The following is a 24,996-nucleotide window of genomic DNA, read 5'->3' on the forward strand; positions in this document are numbered from 1 at the left end:
ACGATAGGCTGTGTCGCGAGGTATCGATCCGATTTTTACATCAAATTTTCATAATTGCCAACGCGAGCTGCCCTGCAACTCACGATAATAAAGTTAATTGCGGAGGAGGGAGTCAGTCTCTCCCTTGAACCGTAATTACCGTGTGTTTTCTTCCGGCATCTGGTGACTGCAATTGCGGCGATCTTTGTCTCGAAGAAGTTGCCCCAAGCTCGTCACATTTTCATATTTTCGTTGTTATTTTCAACAAGCTTGTTATTTTCGTTGCAATTTTTAACTCTTCCCCTTCGTTCGCATCCACTTTCGTCTATTATCAGTTTGTGTAATTCACGTCTTAACCCATTAAAGATTATCGTATTATAAGTATTTCAGTTCTGTGAATTTCGTAAAATCGTAAAATTGAGGATAAAAAATAAAATAAAAAGAATATTAGACGAATCCAGTCTCTTCGATTGGTTAACACGAATAGTTTAGTCAATTGAACTGTCGAGAATAATCTCACCTGAATTTTGATAAAAACGCAGAACGTTTATCGTACCGCAAAGAAGAACGTCGATTAGGACACTTCCTTTTCGTCGTAAACCTTTTATGATTACAGTTTCATTTTCATAAACGTTAAGGCGGTGATCTTTTTGCATGACTGTCCTATGACCTGGTCGGATTACGAGCTCCTCCTTTTCGTTCTTCTTTATAGCTTTAGGACCCCCTACTTGTCCCGCGTTATACCTCTGTATTTGCTAGCTGTCTGGCGTAAGGTAATTAGTGTTTTGTCGTGCTGCGGCTCGCCAAAGGGTAAACTCGATTTTGTCCACGCTTTGATTTACGTTCCTCCTCATGGACGATGGATAACTACCTTTTTTAGTCGACTACTCCGCGAAATCCGCGAGAAAATCATGCCTTTTCTTTCGTTTCGTTTTCTCGTCAGTTGAATCTGTTCTTTTTCCAGCGTTTGGACATCAGGGGACGAGTCAAGATACTCCATGGCCAAAACAGGAAAACGGAAGAGCCGCCGCTGGCTTTGTTTGCTCTGTGCACGCCGTTCGGCCCACCATCGTTGCTCGAAGTTCCGCAAAAGGACGTGATGTTCAAAAGCAAGCACAAGCTCGACCTTGCGCTGGTTTCTATGGACCAACGAGGAAAAATGTTGTTGGGATATTCGGACGCGGAACTCGCGAACCTTGGTGGCTATGATCTAGTCCATTACGATGATTTGGCGTATGTTGCGAGCGCTCATCAAGAACGTAAGCATCGTTCCGTGTTACATATTAATATCTCGGTATTATTTCGAGAGATTATATTAAGTTAGATAAATAACACGTAATATTATAGATTCAACTATGTGTTCTATGATGATAATTTTTAGTATTGAAAACTGGAGCATCGGGCATGATAGCGTACAGATTCCAAAAGAAAGACGGCGGGTGGCAGTGGCTGCAGACTAGTTCCAGGCTAGTTTACAAGAACTCGAAGCCCGACTTTGTCATCAGCACGCATCGGCCACTCATGCAAGTTTCGATTCGAAAACCTGATCAAACATTTTCAATTTTATTAAAATTCTTCTATCTTTGTAATTTTTCAGGGAGGAGGAGGGCCGGGATCTTCTCGGTAAACGAACAATGGACTTCAAAGTGAGCTATCTGGACGCCGGCTTGACGAATAGCTACTTCTCGGACAGCGACAGCCTCACAGGTTCCGTGATGACGCCGACACTTCCCAGCCAACCGACGTCACAGAGAGTGAACAGGCGGTACAAGACCCAGCTGAGAGACTTCCTGTCCACCTGTCGAAACAAACGTACCAAACTGACCGCTCAATCGTCCGTTTCTCCACCCGCCACACCCACTGTCGCATCCGTGGATTACCTCGCGGCTGATACCAGCGCTGCGGCTGCAGTTGCAGCAGCGTACAGCAACCTGAACACGATGTACCCGACTGCTTACGCACCTACTGCGGTCGCAGCAAGCACGGATCCCTCGTTGACCACGTATATTGGTCACACTGGCAACTATCACCAGACTTTGTACCCAGCTACTGCGTTGGACAATAGGTGAGATTTCTCGAACATTTACATATCAAATCGAGAAGTTCGTAGGACAGAGAATAAACGATATTCGTCTACAAACCCAGGTACCTTACCGCAGCAACGGAAAACCTATTCCAATACAGGCCTCTGGGCTCCTATTATCCAGAGTACCATACCAGCACAGCATACAACGGTTTCATCGACGTCTCGCTACCTACTTACGAGACGCATCAACTAACGAGTAAAGCGGAAGAAAAGCTGTATTGCCAACAACTGGGCGAATCTCCTAAGTACAGCTACGTAGAAACCAGACATCCTAGCAGCGTCAGCGGGTCCCCGTATGCAGCCAGTCCTGTTGCGAGTGCATCGACGATGCATACTGCAACGGCAGACATTAACATCGTCCGTGCTGGTAGCAGGCACTCCCTGGAAGGCGGAGCTTCCTCCAGCAATTCCGCTGGAAGTTCCCCGGTAACCGGACCTACGAACGGCGTACTCACTCCGAAAATAGAGGACGTGAAACCGGAAGTTTACGGAAATGAGGCGCCACGACAAACTGTTCTCATGTGGGGAGCGCCCCCTGCGCGTACTCCACCGAGAAACAACGGCAGCTACAGTCCACCCACGCCACATTCCACCCATTCCTCTACACATTCCACTAACGCTAACGCTGGAGATCCGCTCAAGTCTCTGGCGGAAATGAATTCCATGAACGGCGAGTGCAAATGGCGACAGACGTCGCCAAGCGAGCAACAGACTACCGCGCCCAGTTCACCGAGGACCAAGGCGCAGCCACAGCAACAGCACCAACACCATCAACAGCAACAACAGCCTCAACAACAACAGCAGCAGCAGCAGCAGCAACAACAACAGCATCAGCAGTACCCAGTGACCACATCTCAGTATCAAGCAGCAGCGGCAGCCGCGGCTGCAGCTGCGGCCGCAGCAGCCAGCACTATCGGATACGCGCACTCGCATCCAGGCCATGGCCACGGGGAAGCGGGCTCCGAGGTATGGCAAGGAGTGCAACACCACCATCACTACCAGTACTATCCCTACCACCATCACCACCCCGCACCACCAAGGCACGCGCCCCAGTGAGTGTCACTGCTGCCTCACCGATTTTAAAGTATACTAGATGAAAGAGATACAGCGAGGTCGCAAAATCGGTCAGCGGTTAAAATTTACAACTTTCGACAAAGGCATTAAGTACGATCACCAATTGGTCTAACCGCAGGTAGGGTCGTACCAATTTCACACGCAAGTACGCACTTGCCTCGGTATTAATTGTTGCGATCATGGAAAGTTGTAAACTTTAACCACTGGCCGATTTTACGATCTCCCTATATCGCTTCTGTCTACTATAATTCTTCCGACGTGTCGAAATGATTTTGAAGTATTCGAATGGCTCTCAGGTCGTAGTTAATCCCTCCAGGATAGCCGAAGTGGGGTAGATGTAGAATTTATTTTGTAGAATGATTTTGTTTCGATGAACCGGGAATGTTCGATCGATTTGATTTTACTATAAGTCATCCTCGAGGGGTTAAATAAAAATAGTTCCTAGATTTTGAGGAAAATTTATTTATTTGGCGTGATAGGGTAAAAATAGTCACGCGAGAAGCGATATAGCTACTTTCGATACCTTTGATATTTGACTGCTGGGCATGCACATAACAAGTAATGCACAAAACTTCTCTCAAGCGTACTACCACTATAGATTTAATCATACTCTGCATGTCCACGTTAATTCATTTCTCGGAACGTTTATTTCGAACTCGAACATTTGTTTTCCGTATAATTTGATTTTACTCACTGCACTTAGGAGAAAGATTATTACGCTCACGTCTAAATCGTTGAGAATTAAAAGTAAAGTTTTATCAAATGAATTATGAAGTACTATTAAGTTAACGAAGTATATAATAAGAAGAGAGATAAATGAGAGAGCGAAAAGGGTTGCAAATAACGGGGAAACATACTTTCGGTTGCAGCACACCCCCGTCAGCTGTGGGAACGGGGACGGGAATCGGCATGGGCATCGGACCGGACAGCAACACCAGCAACAGCAACGTCTTGTACCATCCACCGCACCACCACCCTCAGCACCAACACGCGGTGGCATCATCAGCGGCGGGAATGGGCCCAACTGTCCCTCAGATTCCAAACCGGACGCCGGGAGTCCTTTGTTGTCCATCTCTGAGGTGACTAACACCCTGCTCAACCAATAGTCTCTTCGTGACCTCAGCATCGCTCCGTTTCAGTGATCAAGGTAATTTCAGAGTCAATTGACGAAGGTAATTTCAAGTTGATCAAGGCGATCAAGTTGTGTGATAATTATCGAACTGATCAATATCAGATTTTGATTTACTTCTACGAATCGAAATATAAAGAATTCGTGAATGTTGTCAGGGTTAAAGAAAAAAAGGAGAAAAGTTAATGATGCTATATTTCCAACATCTCGATATTTTGTGTATTCTTGTACATCATACGTATTCTATATATTTCTATATATCTCTATAAAACATACACAAACGTTTAGAGTATAGTAATTATTACATTTCATAATATTTAATCTGATGATCCTATGTAAAAATGTTTCTCAAATGCCATCGTCTCGACTGTTCACAGGTATCTCCCAGGAGATAGTTTCACCGAGGCGAATCGCAAAACGCGTGACTGTACCATACAGATAATACCGGTTGAAGTTGTTAAGAGTGTTGCCGTATAATGCTGTAACATAACACACTTATTTACAGTTAATGCCCGACGTTGCTACGACGTATGTGCATGTACGCCTGATTACGTTCGTTCGACCGTATTGTTAAGTTTTCGCGAGAGTTCTCCGGGGGTCGTGCAGAGTTTCGAGTCTCCCGCTCGTGGAATTGTGAAACCACGTGAAAGGGTATGATTACGGAGATCCTCGTTGGCTGTATTCGGCTGAAAATCGACGTTTACTACTCGTACTACGTTTGCGCGATAGGAAAAGATAGCAATTTTCTTGCGAGCCGGAAGATTGTAATTTAAAGATACGTTTGTAATTAACATATCGACAATGTTCGAATTTGTAAACAATTCACTTGGAGTGTGGCTAGCGTGACCCTTTGATCCCAATGGCAACAATTTTTGTAAGTTTCTTCTATTCCTTGTAATTATAAAAAATAAGCGTGACACGCAGAAGATCTCTGCCTTCCATGAAAATCTTCTCAGGCGAATATTTGAATGGTTCTTGCTAAAGGGACGCGATAACCACACTTCCACCCTTCATCCTTTGAACAGGAAAAAGAGCAATATAGAATTCCGTCGAGGAGCACAAAATTAATTGCCTCGATCGAGCTATGAGAAACGCAACACATACGGAGTTTAGTTTTAAATTAGGCCTGCGTATATTGTGTGATCGTTCTGTACGTACTATCGTTCTTTTATTCTTTCTTTCTTTGTTGATCCTTCGCGACATCGGGTATCAGATATTATCGGTATTGGATCGCGAAGTGTTCTCGTAAGGGGTTAATCGTGTCATTGCGTTTTTGTGCGTGTAATCATTTTTTAATGGAGTACACATGATTCTGTGATATGTGTTAGGTAACTTAAAGTGCGGTATTCTTCTAAAAGATATTTAAGATTCGTGTACGCGTAACTGAAAACGAGGAAAAATTGAAGGGAATTAGACAAACGTTCAATGTTTGCCGCACTTATACGAGGAATCGAATTACAATACCATCGCGAAACATTCCATCTCATACTCCAAATCCTATTATGGATGGACCAAAGTATATAATACGTATTATCCGTGGCAATACATTAGCTGCAAACATCCCCCTCTACATTTATACATTATCATTTTATCATATCGTTAGTTTATTTAAAGCAAAGAAACAACTCGAAGTAATTCGATTCCTGGATCACACTGTTTGCGTTTTCCAATTAAAGAATGTCAAGATGTGGTTGCGTATTCCAGTGAACGGGCCAAGACCAAAATTAAGGGAAGAAAAGGGGGAAACTCTCGATTCGGCTGAACAACCTCAGTCTTGCCAATGTTTTGTTAATAAGTTTGTAATTTTTGTACTTAATTAATTTATACGGCTATTTATGTACACGCGCGTAAATCGACGTCTAGCGAAGCTAGGCGAGCCTTCCATAATTTTAGACGTATACTCTCATTTCGCGAACGTAATGTCCATGCTCGGGAAACGAGAAGACTGCGTGAAATTAAAGGAAAGGAACGGAGGTGAAATTATTGGGGGAAGGGTACCGGAAGTCTCGATCGACTTCCCGTGGCATCGAACTGTCCGCGTTTCGAAGAGGAGACCAGAGTGAATTTCTCAATGCTTCGAATCTCCAGGCCGAAATAAGAGGTAGAAAAGAGAAAAACGTGATTTTATTTTGCGCATACATATCAGAACAAAAGGAAGGCGAAGGGAGCGTGTCACAATCCTTCTCTTTCTATTGCAATCTTGATATATATATATATACAAAGAGATATATATGTATACATAAAGATATATATATTGTATTATTTGCTGGTAGGAACAACGTTTAAATTTTACGGATAGCTTAACGATTTTTACGGCTACCGACGAAATCCTCTTTTTTCCTTCCGATCCATGCATCCTTTTGAAACTTACAAACTACGATTATTCTGTAACTTTACCCTACTTCATATCGTTGTAGTGTTATACAATATACGAAACTATTTTGCTATGATTCTTTGTAAACATCCAATCCGCTGATCGGCTTTGCGACATAAGGCGAATCTGGCGACGCTCGTAGACTTGTTACTGACGTCGTTCTTGGAACAGTAGATTATTTACAATTTTTTAAATCCACTGGCAACTAAGAAAAGAGGATACGAATTTACCAAAATGTGTTTGCCGGCAAATGATGAAAGAAACATCGACAATAAAAAAAACAACTAGACATATCAATTTCTATATATCTTTCTCTCGTGGTTTCAAAACGGGTATAAAGAGAATTTCATTGGGTAAAGAATGGAAGACGTCAGTAACGAGTCTCGAGAACCCATACTGTAAATTCACATCTTCGATCGTAACAGCTTGAAACTACGTTTCTTTGCAATATCGTATGAAGATCTACTATTATAAGTAATTGAGTCTAGTCCACACATAAAGCGAATTAATGATATATCTACTATGCTTAAACTGTGACAATGTTCTCACCAGCGAAGCAACCCCTGCCGACAATCTTGCTTGGTAAACGAATTACCTCTCCACTGTACACATGTATCTATACATAAACCCGCGTTAACAATCCCGAAATCATTCGTCAATCTTCAAATCAAGGTAAAAACGTTTCAGATCCAATTTTCTCAATAGTGTCAACCATCGTAACAATATTTTTATTACAGACTCGATAGACGAGTAGAAAAGATTTCTCGTATTTATATATGTTTCTCTAAAGACTGCAAAAAATTTTGCGGCCAATATCTATTGTAAAATTCCAAATAACTAACTAAATAATGTTCTTACGATTTGAGGGTTGACGCCTGGCCGCCCCCTTCTTATTTGATCACAGTGGTGAGAATATTCTGACAGTTTAAGCATACATGTATATTTACTGTATATTTAAATTAAGGTATCTTCTAACGAATATAGATAAGTTTTAGTCGATATAGACGATTCTCCCCATAGTTATCCACATAGATCAAAATACGTACCTTATTTTATAGTGACCGGTATCTGCAGACAACATGCAATTCAATCGTGGCCCTATCGAGTTGGATGACACAAGTGGAAAATTTGTTTATCATCGCGCGTTCTCTATTTTAGATCGAATATAAAGAGCGTTCGATGGCGATCAATAAAACAACATATCACCGAGTGCCTATTTCGATCGAGAGGACTATCAGATCAGTGAGACCAATCTCTGTTGATTTCTTACGATGTAAAAAAAATAAATAAGAGGATACTATACTATTACGGATATCGAGAAGAATTGAATAAATGTAAGATAGATACACGAACTTGATAGTTGATCCCCTCTTTTTCAAAAATCTCTACATACTAAAACATACTAAAATTATTACTCGACAAAGAGAAGAATCCTTATATAACAAGATATCGTTACACATATCAATTTTTAAGAAATTCTGATACTCTGAAATTTATCACGATATCTCGATTAAACGACGTTGTTGCTCAATGAAAAAGACAAAATTTACACTTTGCAGATACCTGTATCTCACTATTTGTAAAATTAACTCGACTATCCTTGGGCTTAAGCGGATGAGAAAAATGAGAAAAAAGAAAAAGATAAAAAATAAACGAGAAGCCCGTTTTTCTTTCGGAATACATCGCCTCGTTCTCTGGCTAAGAAAAAGTGTTGCATCCTGTTCTGCAGATGTTCTTTTATATATCCGAATGTATCAAAGTGAACACGATAATCATGCCAAACCAAACTTTGACTCTCCTCGATCACTCCATCTAATTTATCTCCGATATATTCTATAGAACCTAATTACTTATTAACACTAAACTACTAAATGCTAAGCTCTACGAAATGAAATTTTAAAACTGTATCAAATGTTTATATGAAATAAATTATAATAATGCAATAGAACGGACGTTCTATCTTCTCTCATCTATACTACAGTGGAAGAAAGACCAAAAGTAATAAAGAAAACTGAAAATTTGATTGTAGGTGAAAATATTTTACTCCATCATGTTTTAGGTATACTTCATCATTTTCTTTCTTTTCTTTCTTTTTTATTTATTTCAATTAAAAATGACTCATTACACTTATCATAGCAATATGTATGTAAGGCCCATACTTACAATACACTAAAACGTAATGTATGTCGAATGTGTGTTAATACATGTAATTGATCCAGTAGACAAATCTGCGTATATCCGCGACACGTATTAATAACGCGCCAAGTTTATTCGAGTTTTACTGACATTTGTCACTGACATTTATCTTGGCGAATATCACTCAATACATAAAAGACAGACTTACGAATTTTCAAGACAGCAACAAAAAACCAAATGTAAATGTACCGATTCTCAAATGTAGCGACTAAAATTCATTTGTACCTGATTAGTTTCATTTTATTGCTTTTAGCAATATGACGCAATCAAGCTTGTATGAGAGAAGTAATAGTGATTCGTTATTTATTTGTGAAATATACTCAACGTCCGATATAGCTGAGACAGAAGTTGGTGCTATTCTATGCGATTGATTCGAAATGCAGGCTAATATTTGTTTGTATAAAATGGATACATCGTTACAAAATAATAGTATCGGAATTGTGAACGAAACAAGTTCGCTGACGTAGGTACATGTGTCTGATTATATTCCGTGGAAGTGAGTTCTTTAGAAATATATTCTATGAAAAAAACAAAGATTAATTCGTTTTTATGCAGAAGTAACGCTACAGTTAGAAGACTGATAGATCGAAACAATTACAAACTGTTCGGATACTACTATACTCATATGCACTATATAGTTAGAGATAATAGGTTATTCGAATGAACCTAATAAAATTGGGAAGAAGTGACCTAATCGATATCTGACATCACTAGTAGCGCGCGCATGTAGGAAATTTCAAATGGACAATCACAATGAAAACCTTTACTTTCGATAATATTTGTGTTATCTATGGACCACGAAAGCTTTGTCTTTCTTTTTCCTTTCATTATCATTATTTCCTTTCCTGTTTGTTTCATTCCTCTTTTTAATTCCGTTCGAATATCTCAAAAAGTTACTTAATTATGAATATGTATATACAACCTTGGCTAGAAGTTGGTCAGGTTCAATTCCTGTACCGATGAGACGACGATTTCTTACCGTCCCGATGATTCGACTGCCTTGATCTCGATCGTGATTTTCTATGATCCCTAGATCTAGATCGTGTCCTTCTCTTGCTCCTAGAAACGTAAGATTGCGAGCGTTTTCGTTCCTTCGAACGCGTTCGAGATCTGTCTCTAGCCCTGGATCGTGATCTTGATCTCTTCTTATCCCTGGTACGGGATTTACTGCGTCTTGTAGAATAGGACCGACTTCTTCTTCTACCTCTCGAATGAGAACGTGATTTCCTTTTTCCCCTGGAACGTGATCGCGACCATTTCCTGGTGGCCGAGCTGGATCTAGATCTACGACAGCTTCTCGAGCGAGATCTACGCCGTTTACGATTTCTCGATCTTGATCTGTGCTTCTTGCTGGACCTATAATTGCTCGAAGACCTTGAACGATATTCTTTACGAGACTTTATCGATCTAGACCTGGATTTGCGTTTGTGGCCACGCTCGGAAGAACGAGATCGAGACTTTCTGCCTCTCGATTTACTTCTACTTTTTGATTTCCTTTTTCGGTATTCACGATCACGAACTTTGCTCGATCTTTTCTTCTTCAACGAGTTACGACTCGAGTCAGAGCTCGTAGACTCTGAACTGCTAGATTCGGAATCGGCTGACCCTGATGGAGTATTGGTCTTTGCCATATCAGGCGGCACTATTTGTTGCTGTGGACTTTGTCCGCCGCTCGACAAAGTTTCAGACGCTTCTCTTTGATTATTTATCGTTTCTTTTTCATCAACTAAAGTAGTGATGTTACGGAGTTACGCTTAATGATGTAATGACGACTTAGTTTTATTATATTTCGAAACATACCTGAATCTTTGCAGCTTGTATTACCAGTATGATTTTCCTGTTGTTTATTATACTGCTCCTCGTAACGTTGCTCTTCCTTCTCATCCTCCTCCGCCAGACGCGCCTCGATTTCCTCCTCCGTCTTTTTGAATGCTTGTTGCCGCCGTTTCACCGTTTCCTGTGAACAAAAACGAATAACAGCTTTCATACTTCCTCCCATCTTTAAACTTCCATCTACTGTAATGAACAAAACCACTCTTACTATAAGCTCGTCGTCGCTATCATTGTTTTGAGCCTGGACGTGTTCGTTCTGCTCCTCCTCAGACTCGCTGTTGCTGTCGCCATAGATGCCCAGACCTATACGAAACAAACAGTTTATTATCCTTGTTCGTCATATTATTGTGCGTTCTTGTCAAAATAAAGACATACTCTCAACCACTAAATATGCTGCCGCTACGATCGAAAAATGTCCTGAAAGACATCTTCGTTTCACGAGAACTTATAAGCGAGCATGGCTACAGAGAGAGTGGTACAATGCACGAACGCATTTTTTATAAATGACTTCGTGTACACGACCGGTTCCTAGGATGACCGTGCGTTGAAGATTGTAAAGGCGTAGCGACTTACCAAGCTTACGAGTGATCTGAGCAAGAGGGGCCATGTTGTTGAGGGATGCGACGGGGGTCTCTCCTGCAGGGACTTACAATACACACGCATTTAGTACCAATGGCTAAGTGCTATCATCAGGATACCCCCCAAAATTAAATGGTACTGATCACCGATATCACAAGGAGAGTCGATCCTGCCTTCAATCCTCATATACCTTAAGAAATCTTTAATAGCAATCCGTTTAGATATACGAAACTGAAACTGCTTTATTAGAATGAACATTAGTAGAGGAATATATCAACAATCAGTTTACGTGCAGAACCATAAGGTAGAGCAAGATGTCAATAAAAAGAGATACGGATAAAGCCGTATAAAAAATATTACACTATATTGATAGCTAAGATATAAAAAGCAAATAAAAGATAAATAGATCCCCAAAAAACGGGAAAGTAAAATTAATTATATGTAACTCTTTTATATTCTTAGTAATAAGCGCGTCTTCGAACAAGATCTGATTGATCAAAAGGTAGAATGAAAATTTGTTAAAATAATATTTGCCCTTTATACGCGTTTCTTTTTCGCATATAGTAATTATATATCGAATCCTATCATATAATTTTTCACCACTTCTCTTTTTTCTCGAACAATTTATTCTTTACATTTAATACAGTCTTTTCAATAAATAATAAAGAACGATTCGATAATAAACAATTATCGAACTAATTCTATCGAAATCGAGAATTCAGTTATTAAAAATTGGGTAACGTAGTATTTTATAATGCTATTTAAAGAAAAAAAGATAGAAATATCACTTATGGTACGTGTATACAAAATCCTGGAAAAAATAAAGTAGGATATCCTGAAATCATCGAATAATTAACTCTATGAATTGAACAATCTCTGTTTAATGTTTAAAAGCTTATATTACACAAATGGGCAAATAAAATTCACCGCAACACTGCACGAGACTCATATGAATCAGATTCTGTGCACTGGTGAGCGAAAGTATGAAATACGAGTATATCAATTTGTTAGTTGTATCGTGTGTATCTGGGGTACCTTTGGCACGTGTGCGGCTCCAAACCTCTCTGCATATAGAACCGATTTCTTCGTTCGTTACCTCCAGAAGAATTTCCGTCAGCGATCTCCGTACCTTTAACATCTATACCGAACGAAATATATAATATATCGAACTAAACTGCAATTGTCAATGAATTCGATAGAGACAATATTCACCACATCCTGCAGTATCTCCTCTCTCGTTCGTTTCGGAGTGGTTATAGTCGCGTTAGACGTGGTTGGACTTCTATCTGTATGCGTATGCGCATCTGGAGAGTCTGCATCTCGAAATCGTGATTTCCGTGGGCGAAGAAGTATGTCTGGAGTACGTTCGAAATTCTTTTCAGTCGCCTGTTGATTACGTATTCCCTCGTCTTCTTGTTCTGTTTCCTTTTCGGAATCAGAATCCTATATTTCAAATGAGCAAAGAGAAATTACAAAATAATAAATATTTCTTGAGTATATTCAGCTTTATTTGCAAGGCACGCAATTAATGCATTTATTGGGACACGTACAAATTTACTTTTAGAAGGATTCAGTACAGCCCTAGCCTCGTCCTCGGCTTGCTTTCGGGCTTCTAATTCTTGTTTCCTTAGTATCTCTTGCCTTTCCCTCTCAACAGCTTTCTGTTTCTCTTTTTCCATTTTTTCTAAACCTTCCCTAATCCATGCTGGCAATTGTCTACGTTTTGCCGCGTCTATAGTAAAAATATCTCTATCGTTTTACCAAGGTACCACGCACAATGTTATCACGAGTGTTATTTCATGACTACACATGAGAATTTATTAACACAGCTAGTTAGCTAAGGTATTGTGATCACGTTAATACTGCACTTTGTTGCATATCTTTGTAATTAATGACAATTATAATATTATTATATTAAAATATCCTTCAAATTATTAATATGTTTCACCATACACATTCCAACAACTACATTTTTTAAACTTGCCTATGGTTGTTGTTGTATCCTCCTCAGGTGTTTTTTCCCTATCTTCACGACACCTCACTGTATCCATGGGCCTCATATGTGATCCTCTATTTGCATGTCTGACACCTTTCATGAAAGGAGGTGGCTGAGGAGGTATCGTAGTAGGTGGCTCTCCAGACCAATAACTATTTACCTAAATATAAAACACTTATTATCTGTAATTTCAGATCTAGTCTATTTTCAACTATAGAATATGTATCATTGATAATTAAATAAACTTCCTTATCACACAATACTTGAAATCTTATCAGTTGGGAAAAGTAAACAGATGTCAAACTGAGAACATAATTCAAACTACAATATATCAAGTAGTATTTTCTCTTTTCAACTTTACAATACAAGTGTTTAAAAAAGTAATAATACAATTTCATACATAGTTCTGTATTGCTAGGCTTAAATAAGAAGGGGAGTGTGGGAATCTTTGGAGTCCTATATTATATTAGAAGTACAATTTTAACCTGACTATAAGGTTGTGTTGGAGGTACTGAATTATAAGAATACAACGATGGTGTTGCTGGTGGTGGCACACTAAATTCTGATGTTGTAGATATAGTTGGAGCAGGTGGAATAACAGGCACTGTTGGAATTCCCATAGGTTTTCCATCAGACCCTATAGAAACACCGGGGGGAGGTACACCAGTCCATTCCCAAGTACCTGCACCAGAACCTGAGGTATTCCAATGGCCCCACTGAGTCCACTGATTCCAAGCTTCAGCTGGCATGAAACAATATATATTATAAGGAAACATTGCAAATAACTTAGAATATCGTATAATAAATGTAGTGGTTGTAAATAAACTATGGGATCAAAATCATTTGTACAAAATAGCTTTTGTAGTAAATTAACATCTTTTATAACAATAGTCTTTTAAATAACAATTAAACTATTTTAAGATATAATCAATTATGAACTGGTAACCACTTTTAACACATTAGATACAATTATACTATATATAAAAACCTAAACTTAGATAGGATATTATATTAGTCCAATTCTTATTATTACCCGATCCACTAATTGTTGGTGCAGGTGGTGCTGGCGGTACATCATCTTCTTTCGTATCCATATCCATTGGAGCTTCTCCACTACCATCAGTACCAGGACATATAGGATTAATAGTAGGCGGAGGTGGTGCTGGTGGTACTACAGTCTCTTTCATTTTGATCCATTGCTGAGCTAACGCTGCCCAATCAACTGAATGGCGATGAAGAGTTTTGCATGACAATTAAACAATGTAGAATTATGGCAAGAAATGAATCATATATATACTGGATACTGAAATACTTCTTATGCTATTTACCTTGATCGTTACTCATATTTTGGTAAGCGGAAGGATTTAATGCCCATTGGGTTGGGTAATCCTTTCCCTCAAACATATCTCCACTCATTTCTTTTATCTACTAATGCCCCCCGGAGGAAAACAACAACTACGAATCAACGCACTTTAACCTTGTAAGTGTATAGCGCAAGCATTGGTTAGCAATAAGAACTTAAAAGACCACTGAGTACAATAAATTGGCTACATGACAGGAAAACGTTGAATTCCGTTACTTTTTATCACTTTCACTGCACCGATCAATGTTTTAATACACTTCGAGGCGCCCTATTGCAATATATGTTACTATATCTAATATACACGACGATTACATACACGATTCGCGAAAGTTTATCGCGCTCGAAGCAGCGATCTGAAACATAGATTAGCCTAACCAATTTGGGTTAAACTAATACAATTTTACATTTTCTATATGCTTTTTTTCACCTAATATCTTAGAATACTTCCAAACTACATTACCGGAAAGTATTACATCTCCACTAACGGTGGCCGCGAGGTGTCACAACTTACCTAAAGGTTAGTTTCCAGTAATGAAAGCGAACGTGGCGCCACCTGTAACATTATCGCCACATGAAAACAGGAGTAACAGAATATACTAGTAGGTGAACGATCATCGCTGTTCCGTGAAATCTTCTAACTCATTTATCAATAATTCAGGTAATTATAATTTTTTACATCTTATATAACATTATTTCATCGTACAAGTCATTTAGGAACTTATAACCTACCATATCCGTATTTGACTATCAAATGCAATAGCATCACATATAAGAACATGAAAGTTGTTCAAATGTTATTGCGCTCTTTGCACTTTGCGCCAAAACCTTCCGCCATTGTATTTTCTTATCTTCCGACAATTCAAACATTATCCCACGGAATTTGAAGAGATTTTACAATATCCAGTGTCGAAATACTGATTATGTGTTCAGTGGAATATGAAGACATGCTATAATTCGATACGTTCGTCCCAAATTGAAGAGCAAAACAAGAAAGAAATAACAATCGTTCTATTCCTAGACTTCACAAAAAAGACAAATAAGCAAGTTTTATTGCTTTTGTCGTTAATAGTTAAATTATCTTTCATGGTACGTACAGAGAAGTATCTGTTGTACATTTTATCCACCTTTCGTTCTAAGTTTCGTTGATTGTGTTTCTCCAATCTCCCTATAAATATATCGCTTAATTATTCAAACGAATGTGACGAATTAAAATGGCGAAAGTCTAATTTGGGGTTCAATTGTGTTGCAGAGGGTCGCGGGGTGAATTAACGGATTCGGTTAGTGGGGATGAATGTACCACCCTGTGTCAGGTGTTGTGCCACGCGGCCGGCTAGTCTTCTCAACAACACTGTAGCTTCACGGGCATTCAGGACAATTTAGCTTTCGTGTACGCATCGAGAGTTGTAGTAAAAGCAGAACCATTAGTATAATCGTTTCTTCTTACTTTATAATTACTTAATGAAAACTATTCCATGTTAGTTACTTAAATAAACTACAGAAGAAAAAAGCAGTGTAATTTTTCTATGAGATATTTATGTTATTACTAAACCACTAATCAAACGAAATGTAGTACGTTGTTAATTGTTATTTATTTTTACTACGCGATACATACAAAAAATTACATGAAATATTCTGTTATTCAGATTTCAACGATATCAATTTCCCGAGTTCCTTTCATCATTCGAGGCGAAACCGAATCAAGTACTTCGTCGATTGGTGCACACCGGAGGAATCGCAGTTTCCAGGAGACTGGACTCTAACGATCATTGTTCTGTAAGTACTCTGCCTATACATATTGCTTACTACAATTACGTCCTTAATTAGAAAACATTCCCGACGCGTGCCAATTAATATTTTTCCACGCAATGGCAGCCAGACCGAATATCACGATTTGAATTTAACTCTATTCCGTGAAATGCAACGGATTTCTAAAGCAGGTTGTTGATTTAATAAAGATGCCGGTTGAATTGCGCCGGTTTCACATTCGTGCGCTGCCATTCAGACAACTGGGCACAATGCCGCTAATTCGTGCCCTTCTCTCTTTTAATGCGTCCTCGTGCTTAAAAGCAGCGTAGAAAAATTTCCTTATCGACACCAATTCGAGCGTGCTAGATCCAAAATTGGAATTCGTAGATCTCCAAACACGATCAGTCAACGTTGAAGATAGCTTTTCATATTCAATCTACCGAAGTCACGGCACACTCGAAGCATCACAAAAGAGTTTATCTATGAAAAAGATAGAGCACAACGGAATCGGTGTTGAAAAATCAGCTTGGATAGCAAGTAGAATAAATTTAGGTTAAACGTTTTATCGATTCCCGCGGACTCTCTGGAGGAACGGTGTGTTTCATTCAGTTGAATTCATCGTTGGACACCTGAGCAAATCCTTAACCGGCTAAGGATGTCAAGGAAACGATGAAACTCGCCTACTAGGCAGTATGCATAATTCACTCGCCCGATTTGGCATCGTGAAGAAATACCATACGCACCGGAAATCATCGAAGAGAGATACACGTACACACCGACGAGTGAGTCGTGCGTACACGAAGCCCTGAAGAAGGACGTTTGCAAATTCGACAGCCTTAGAGTACACTTTATCGATCTGGTTACTTTCACGACCTAGGAATAGACAACTCGTATCGACATTTTCGCACGTGTGCCAAAGGATGCGTTTTAAAGTTCGCGGAACCAGCTGGATTCCTCGCACGGGTTATATCGTGAACTTTATTACGCCTCATAATGATGTATGCATATATCTATCACGTAGGTGTTTTGCGACTTCCCCGATACTCGTAAAAGTCTGATATTGATCATTATGACACGAATGTGCCAACACGAACTCGATAAAGCTTCAGTCGTGAACGAGAATTGACATTGATTATTATTTTCATCTGCGGAGGAAAATGTAATTTTAAGAGGCAGACATCCTGAATTCGTACGTTATTGTCGTTTAAGCAGAACGATAAAATAAATCATGGTAAAACGTCTTGAAATGACAGTTGAGTGGCAATTAGCATGTTTTATGCAACACGTTGCATCCATGAAATATCAATCTCTACGTTTCGTGTGGTCGTAAAGCGTCGCTAGTAAAAGGCTACCTCGTTACATTCGACAGAAGTCATTTCACGGCTCTCGAATATCGAACACGCCAGCGAGTTTCGCTCCCTTCGTCAATAAAACGGCAACATGTGCTTTACGTTCGTTTTATAGCCAGGCTAGTTTCAGAACTCTTATAACGTATTTCAGCCATCAGCGAGCATTTCCCGCAATCATTTCTCGCGGACATTAACGCGATTCTGTGTCCCATCGTGCTGCGATACGACAGATATAGTGCGCAAACCTTCCGAATCGATTTCGTCATGAAACTAAGCCGCCTAGGAAAACCTCACTCCATTTCTGCTAATTCATTCTCTTTAAATAGATCTTTTTATCTCTGATGATAATAGATATTCAGTTCTAAATGTCAACGCTATAAAAGTCGTTAGAAAGGGGAATAATTCAGAACGGTAGAATAATAAACAAGCCGGCATCGTTATTTATTTATTTATTTTTTTTTTTTAATTTTACTTGTCCGCTTCTGATTTAGTTCGATAAGAAACTGAAGATATAAAGGTCAAAGAGTGGTCAATTTCTATGTTCGCAACATTATTTTAATTCTATCGAACGATCAATTTGTCTTAAATTAATTCCATCGATACGTATAATCTTCGTTGAATTAATTTTGCAGGAACTAAATGCTTAATTTTAACCAAATAATTAATGAAACTCTATGAAATTGGTCAGTTTGGCGCAATCTCAAAAGCATCAAGCATCATCACACGCACCAAGGTAAGATATCAATCAAAGTTGGAAGCAAAATTTTAAAACAGCTGAGCACCACTGATACGCCACATTTTTCCTTCGACGGTTTCTTTCACGATCGCCGTTCTATCGTCGCTCTCTTTCCAACCACGGTGTCTCCCCCACCAGCTCAGGTGAGCAAAACGCTTACCTCGTCTCACCTGTTTTCTTAATTTCTTGACTACGCGCGTTTGCGATTTTCGCGCTCGCGTTACATCGAGACAGCGCAAGATCGATAGAAGTCACCGGTCTACCTGCCGCGAAATACGCGGCGGATAAACCGCGTTATCGATCTTCCTCGTTCTTGATACATCGGACAACTCGTTCGAATCGTTCGTCGCGGAATACGAACTTCGATCAGCAGTTTCTTGTTATCGTGAGTTTCGTGCATCGAATCGGTTTTATCACGGCGATAACGTTTCGTGAAAATGTGCCGTGATCGATAAGCATGTGGATTCCGACAACTACAGTGCCGGACCACTTGTTTTCTAATTCTTTTGTTTACCATAGAACGCAGATTCGTCGAGGCGAATCGAATTAATCGGTTCGATCGCACTGCGTCGCGCCGCTTCAAACGCTTTAAACTGTGATTCGTGTGGAACGGAGACCGTGAACGGATTAGCAAATCGTTGAATAGTTTGGAAATTAAGCATAGATCTAGTGGGAACTGATTAATCGTGTTAGATCTTCGAGATCAACGAACTGTCACGCGATCTTCTCGTGTGTGTGCATGCCCACGTGATTTGTTTTTCTTTTTCTTTTCGATTTGTATCGTTTCTCAACCGGAAAACGTTAATCTGCGAAAATTGCAGAGAATGTGGTGAAACCTCGAATTCTGTGTGATTTACAATCGCCGGTCACCGTCACGATCGCGGTTGCGATCGCGGCCGCAACTCGCGCGATTATCGTGCTATGAAATCTGTGTAAACCAGTTCCTTCGTTTGTAATTTCGTTTGTTATTCGCAAACGTATTCACTTTCGGGCCGTATCCAGTTTCATTTGGTCGAGAAGTGCTATTGGTTTGCTCTGCCATATTGGGACCAACTGATCATCCATTGTCCTAAGATGAAACACACTCCAACTATTGTATAGACTTCCTTTTATAGCCACGTGGTATCGTATCTATTCAGAATCTATTATTTTCACGCCAATGAATTTTCTTATTAGATTCGTGCACGATCGTGACGATAGAGTCGTAAAAAAAGAAATGTAAAAATCGAGGAAACTAGATTCTTCGAAGATATTGGAACCTGTGGCTAATCGTCACACGTGCAACGTTCATGGACGGAACTTTAAAGAATCCAATTTTGACATAACGCGGTATAATCGTTGGAAATGCTAAGCGCATATCGATAATAGTTTTTAAGTTTGCTTCCGCTAGTTTTAATCTACTGAACTTCGCGCTACCTTGAACAATCTTATCAGCGCATTCACGAACGTGGCAACGCGTTACGTGGTGCATCGATTTAACTGGTGCAAAATTTTCAACCGAGTATCGGCAACGCTCCGCGCTGATACCAGCGAGTTTCGTGAATTTCCCCCTACTCAGCTTTACCTATCTATTTTTAACCGACTCGCCCGTTATCGCTTTAATATCAATAAATTATAATTCCATTATAAAACATAAAAGTATCTTATTGCACAAAACGATTACTTCGCCGTTTATGCTTTCGTCTCTTTCTTGGAAATTATTATAGACGGTGGTGGAACACACAAATGAAAAATTGTAATACTTCTTTCAAGTCGTACGTTTCCACGTTCCAGCCTTAATCATTGTTAATTGTTGCACTTTTACGGCGCTATCGAGGCGCACCGCTCGTGACGTTTCTCGTAAGTCGACGATAATATCACGATAGTCTGTTACCTTTACGATAGCGTTAATTGCCGATGACGAAACGCGATCATGTATGTGTTCGGCCGAACTCTGTTTACCGATAAAAACCCGTGAAACATTCGTTGTTCGGACAATCATTCGTCCAGAAAATTTTACATTCGTTTCTGTTGGACCAATTCGAGACGTGGTTCGATTATTTCAAGTAATTTACTTATTAATTCTATTCGGGAACTAACGCACACGCGCGCGCGCGCACACACACACACTCTCCCTCTCTGCCTCTTGTGGTAATTCGATGGAAGTTGTTAGTTGAAAAGTTGCAAATTTTTCTAGCTTTTTTGTAAACGGAAACAATCAAGCACGATAACTTCGATACGGTTAGTTCGAATCGCAATGATAAGGAAGAAACGCGATAAGAAAAAATACTGATACAGTGCACTTCTGGCTGCAACAATTACGACCATGTGATTTCCTCGGAAGGTTGGGGAATTCTTTGAAATCGATATTGCGGATAAGAAAAAGAGGGAACGCGTGAAACTGATATGGACAGGTATATACAAATGAGGAAAAGATAATGAGAGGTGGGCTATATTTCGTTGATCAGTCGCGGATTTATCGGTTGAGAAAGAGGGTCACGAGTAATGACGTGATAGTTAATGCGACGCGATTTGGTAATGGTATTTATTAATCTCAATAAAATTCTGGCTAACTCGAGCGCAAAATCAACGGCGATCGCGAGATTAATAATTGAGCTATTGGTACAATTGATAACGATATGCCGCCAGCAGCGGTTAATTAATTATAGCCTCTAATGGAACTACTTGAAAGCAAATACATAATGCGTAATAGGATCGCAAGCCACAGTATCAACATCTACAATGGATTACCCCTGACATCAATATATTCTTAATTAATCATTACCTGGCAGTTTTTTTTAACATTCTGCCAATGCTAATTCTACACTGGAACTATAATACTAAACACGATTGTAATATAAACACATGTGCTCGTATTCGTAAAAGAATTAAAATAATAATCTAAAATTTTCCATAAGTGACATAAATCGAACTTCGTTTCTTTTTTCGTTTAGGAATTTTTCTTTAAACTCGACGACTGTTCCTAGAATGAAAATCGAAATTGTATTGCACGTAGCCATTATAAAGAATAGAATCATTAACATTTGATTTTTTAATCGAAATGTATTTTGTCAGAAGGAAAACAATTGTCTAGATGCTTTTGAACGATAGCGTACAATCTCTTTTTAGGTCTTTAATTATCGGTAATTCCAGCGTTCAGTTTCTACTATTTCTGATACTTGTTCACGATTCAAGGGCGAAGAACCTCGGGAAATAGACCGACAACCAATGGTTGGAAAGAGATAGCTAACCTGAGAACAGCATTTACCACGGAAGTTCGCACATTGTTTGGCCACGATTTGTTCGATCAACGTTACTACCGGAACAATAAACGTCGTTCGCAATGGAACGATCTCTCGCTCGGTTCTGTAACAATTGCGCGATCCATGCGCGGCTATAATGCGATTCTATTGATCCGATTCACGGTCTGACGCGGCTCTGGCCAGCCGCGTGGCAGAGAAATTTGCAATAATCGGGAATCGACGAAAGCCGCTTAATTGTTCGCTCGAACGCGTGTTCGTTCTACGAGCTCGCTGTTTTATTGACGGTTCATCCGCAGTGCTTCGCGTGATTGGAGTTACACGTGAATCGTTTATCTCCGTCGGGCCGACCTCGATGAAGCGCGGCCAGTTTCACCTGGCCGCTGAATCCTTCCGGAAGAACGAAACGCGGCCAATTCGTCCAGCTGAGACGCGGAACAATTTTTTAATAGGACTTTGGGGCTGAAAAGGGAAGAACTCTGTTCGGTTGTTCGTGTGTATGTGTGTATATCGAGTTTGGCACGATGACAACACCGAAGAAGGACGAGAAGCGGGCTTCGAAGAAGTCGAAGAACGTCAGCCAGAAAATGTCGAGTTGCAAGAAGCAGGTACCCCCGAAGAACAGAGAATCGAAGGTGCAAGCAGGTACTGCGGTCTTAGACGAATTTCGCCTTCGAAGTTTTACTCCTCGATATTACGCTCTATTATCTACCTACCGAGAAATCCTTTTAAAAACTTTTTAAATCTCCAAAGTTCCCGATATTCTCTATCTTTCTCTAATATCTTATTAACCTGTGCTTGCCTGAAAGTAATTTAAAAAAATAACTCGTCGTTTCAGAGGAACCAAGAGAGGATCTATCGATCCTCGGTAGCAACGACGACGCGCAGGGGGATGAGAAGGCGGCAAGGACGAGCGGGAGATTCGAACGGAAGTCGTTCCGTCGGAAAATCGGGTCACTGATAAGAGGCAGCGCCGCGGAGTTACCGGCTGTGATAAATCGCAGTCTGCAACCGATTAAGCGTAGTTTGAGCTTCAGTAAAGACTTGAACCGTGTGCAAGAACCCTCGAAACCTCATAGGCCGAGCAGCGTACATTGGTATAACAGTTTGGTGTCTTTGGCCGAGGATGAATGTCTGGACGACCAGGATGACAGCCCTCCGAGCAACAGCGAGGAACTATTTTCCCCGAAGGTTCAAGTTACCAGGACGCAGAGTCTCATCGATACCACTTCCGTAAGAGTCGCTATTGGTATAGATCGAGTTATCCATTGGGATCTATCGAGTTTAGCTAACCGCTAACGTCTGTCGCGCAGCTAAATTGATCGAGTTTGCAGTTGAATTAATTTGTTTTTCTTGAGGGTGATAGATTAAGGGGCGTCGCTGGATAGGATTTGCGACGGCAAGGTGTTTGTTGATGGCGATTTAGAACGGCAGATTTATTTCGTTTCATCGATCGGACAGATTCTTCAATTTGACCAACGTCGGCTTAGTTAGTTCACCCCCTCCCCGTTCCGCAATTAAGATCTAATGAGTGTTTCCATCGAATTTCAATGGGATTTTAAGCGGATTTGAAATGGAAATCGAGTCGTTGAAGAAGATGTAGCCATGGATGATGGGCTTAAATTCGTATTTAACGTAAAATCCAATGGGGATTTTGTGGTGAAACGTGATGAACGAAACTATGTTAGCCACGTCGCTAATTTTTAAGTTTTACCCGCGCAATCGAGTTCGATTGAAGAAACAAGAATAGGTACACAATGGAATTAATTACGGCTCGCTGGGCGGGCTACGAAAATTCTCGTCGTTGACTGATATATATATATATTTATTTTATTTCTATCCCGAATGAATATTCGCTCGATTGTGATCTGCAAACTAAATTGTTTGGCACAATGGAAATTCGACAAGGCACTCGAGCTCAAGCGCTACTTTCCGTCGAATTAAATTAATATGAACATTGATTTTGAGCACTTTTGATAATTAGTAGACTGTGAATGTTTATGCAAATTCGTATCTTTATAAATAGAAGGTATTTACCTCGGTCTCTAAATATTATAAAGATTATTTTACTTTGGATAATTTATGTATCTTTATACATAATACCTGTGTTTGAATTTCCAAAAAATACATAAATATCCTCAGTCTAGTAATTAATAAATATCAGATCGCCGAATCTAGCTGCCTCTTAGACACGTTTTCAATCGTTTGAACTCCTCGAAATATCTCTACTTCACTTAGTGTCATATCGAAGTACTATCCGTTCTGACGCGAACAACTCTATTTAATAGAACAATAATAATATTTTCTCGTCGCTTCGATAGGGTGTGCCCACGTCGTATCGATAAGACTTGACTTACTGGCGAGCGAGGTTAAATTAATGTCCAATGAAATATAAAGCTATCTGTCTTGGCTACAGCAAAAATTACTTTCTGTTAAAACAATAACTCATTCTTTTCTCTGACAATAATGTCGTAACCTTTCTTCCAAATGTAGAAGCAGATACATAAACATTCGAGGAAAAAATATTACTCCAAAGCATCTAGCAATATTAAAATTCGAATTAAATTCAGATCTCGAAATTATGCTCTATACGATATGTTAATTAATAATACAAATAAAATTTAAATACGAACCAACCTCGAGACTGCTCGGTATTCGCCGTAAAAATTTGATCAATAATTTTGCCTTCGCTTCGTAACCGAGCTCGAGAGTAAATATTTGCTTGATAGATTAATTCAAGATTCTCTATGCTGTTTCTTGCTTTCTCTTCCTTAATACATTTCGCTGTTAAAAGGAGAGCGACGGAATCAGTCGGGGTATCAGGGTCTTGATATCTTGATTTGCCGCATGTAATCGGGTTCGGACGTAGGAGGCGCATTAAGCGGATGAAAATATCCGCGTCGCGTCGGTACAATATGGAACTGAAAGAGATATCTTCTTCGGCCACGCTAGAAAAAGATCGTTAGGTCGATGTAAATAAAAGAGGCTTTCGAGTACCGCGGTAAATCCCGCTTGGCTCTATTCTTGTACGTAACAAGGATCCTTCGTCTTGTCCCGACCTGCATCTCCTATCGAGGTAGCTAGATGAACTTTCCGGAAACGATGTTCTCAGAAACCTCCTCGATTGTACATCTTTCAGGATTCTCTTAATTTTTATGTGCGTTCGAGCGTCTCGATCCGATGTAAAAGAAATTGTATCTTCCAGCAGACTAGAAGTACGAGAAGACGAGCGAACGAGGCACTGAGTCGAACAGCCCCTTACGGACGATACAGCGTCTATTATGACTCTACAATAGGTAATTTGAATTTTTCTTATT

General features: G+C 39.8%; 3 protein-coding genes across 13 annotated transcripts in view; 2 read left to right on the forward strand and 1 right to left on the reverse strand.

The window, feature by feature from the left end:
- Positions 1 to 8,650, forward strand: part of LOC100648283 (aryl hydrocarbon receptor protein 1) — a 159,787-nt gene extending 151,137 nt beyond the window's left edge. The window contains exons 6-11 of the mRNA XM_048408168.1: positions 944 to 1,238; positions 1,361 to 1,506; positions 1,581 to 2,044; positions 2,125 to 3,031; positions 4,009 to 4,286; positions 4,646 to 8,650. Of these exons, the coding sequence (XP_048264125.1) occupies positions 944 to 1,238; positions 1,361 to 1,506; positions 1,581 to 2,044; positions 2,125 to 3,031; positions 4,009 to 4,245 (2,049 nt within the window). The 3' untranslated portion in view covers positions 4,246 to 4,286; positions 4,646 to 8,650. The remainder of the gene's footprint in view (positions 1 to 943; positions 1,239 to 1,360; positions 1,507 to 1,580; positions 2,045 to 2,124; positions 3,032 to 4,008; positions 4,287 to 4,645) is intronic.
- Positions 8,651 to 8,695: 45 nt separating this feature from the next.
- On the reverse strand, positions 8,696 to 15,123 carry LOC100650407 (arginine/serine-rich protein PNISR). The gene is made up of 11 exons (XM_003397295.4): positions 14,575 to 15,123; positions 14,280 to 14,468; positions 13,732 to 13,988; positions 13,235 to 13,406; positions 12,801 to 12,982; positions 12,463 to 12,693; positions 12,286 to 12,388; positions 11,245 to 11,316; positions 10,880 to 10,974; positions 10,639 to 10,795; positions 8,696 to 10,564 (listed from the first exon to the last, which is right to left on the reverse strand). Exons 1-11 carry the CDS (start codon positions 14,660 to 14,662, stop codon positions 9,783 to 9,785), a joined length of 2,328 nt encoding a protein of 775 aa, XP_003397343.1. The 5' UTR covers positions 14,663 to 15,123; the 3' UTR covers positions 8,696 to 9,782.
- A 3,512-nt stretch (positions 15,124 to 18,635) lies between these two features.
- Positions 18,636 to 24,996, forward strand: part of LOC100648400 (pleckstrin homology domain-containing family G member 5) — an 84,384-nt gene continuing 78,023 nt past the window's right edge. For 2 of the 11 annotated variants that reach the window (XM_048408161.1, XM_048408164.1), the window contains exons 1-3: positions 18,636 to 22,324; positions 22,518 to 22,912; positions 24,885 to 24,975. In XM_048408161.1, coding sequence (XP_048264118.1) covers positions 22,204 to 22,324; positions 22,518 to 22,912; positions 24,885 to 24,975 — 607 coding nt within the window. In that variant the 5' untranslated portion in view covers positions 18,636 to 22,203. The remainder of the gene's footprint in view (positions 22,325 to 22,517; positions 22,913 to 24,884; positions 24,976 to 24,996) is intronic. The other 9 variants (XM_048408157.1, XM_048408154.1, XM_048408156.1 and 6 more) reach the window with 9 other exon arrangements.

The sequence above is a fragment of the Bombus terrestris genome, chromosome 8, assembly GCF_910591885.1.
Source record: "Bombus terrestris chromosome 8, iyBomTerr1.2, whole genome shotgun sequence".
Classification (NCBI taxonomy): domain Eukaryota; kingdom Metazoa; phylum Arthropoda; class Insecta; order Hymenoptera; family Apidae; genus Bombus; species Bombus terrestris.

What these genes read in the sequence shown, in the direction of transcription:
- LOC100650407 (XM_003397295.4), bottom strand. Translation starts at nt 14,662, where the DNA reads ATGAGTGGAGATATGTTTGAGGGAAAGGATTACCCAACCCAATGGGCA. An exon ending in GGATACAACAACAACCATAG is followed by an intron (nt 12,983 to 13,234) that starts GCAAGTTTAAAA and finishes TTTTTACTATAG; the next exon opens with ACGCGGCAAAACGTAGACAA. An exon ending in GAGCCGCACACGTGCCAAAG is followed by an intron (nt 11,317 to 12,285) that starts GTACCCCAGATA and finishes GTGTATTGTAAG; the next exon opens with TCCCTGCAGGAGAGACCCCC.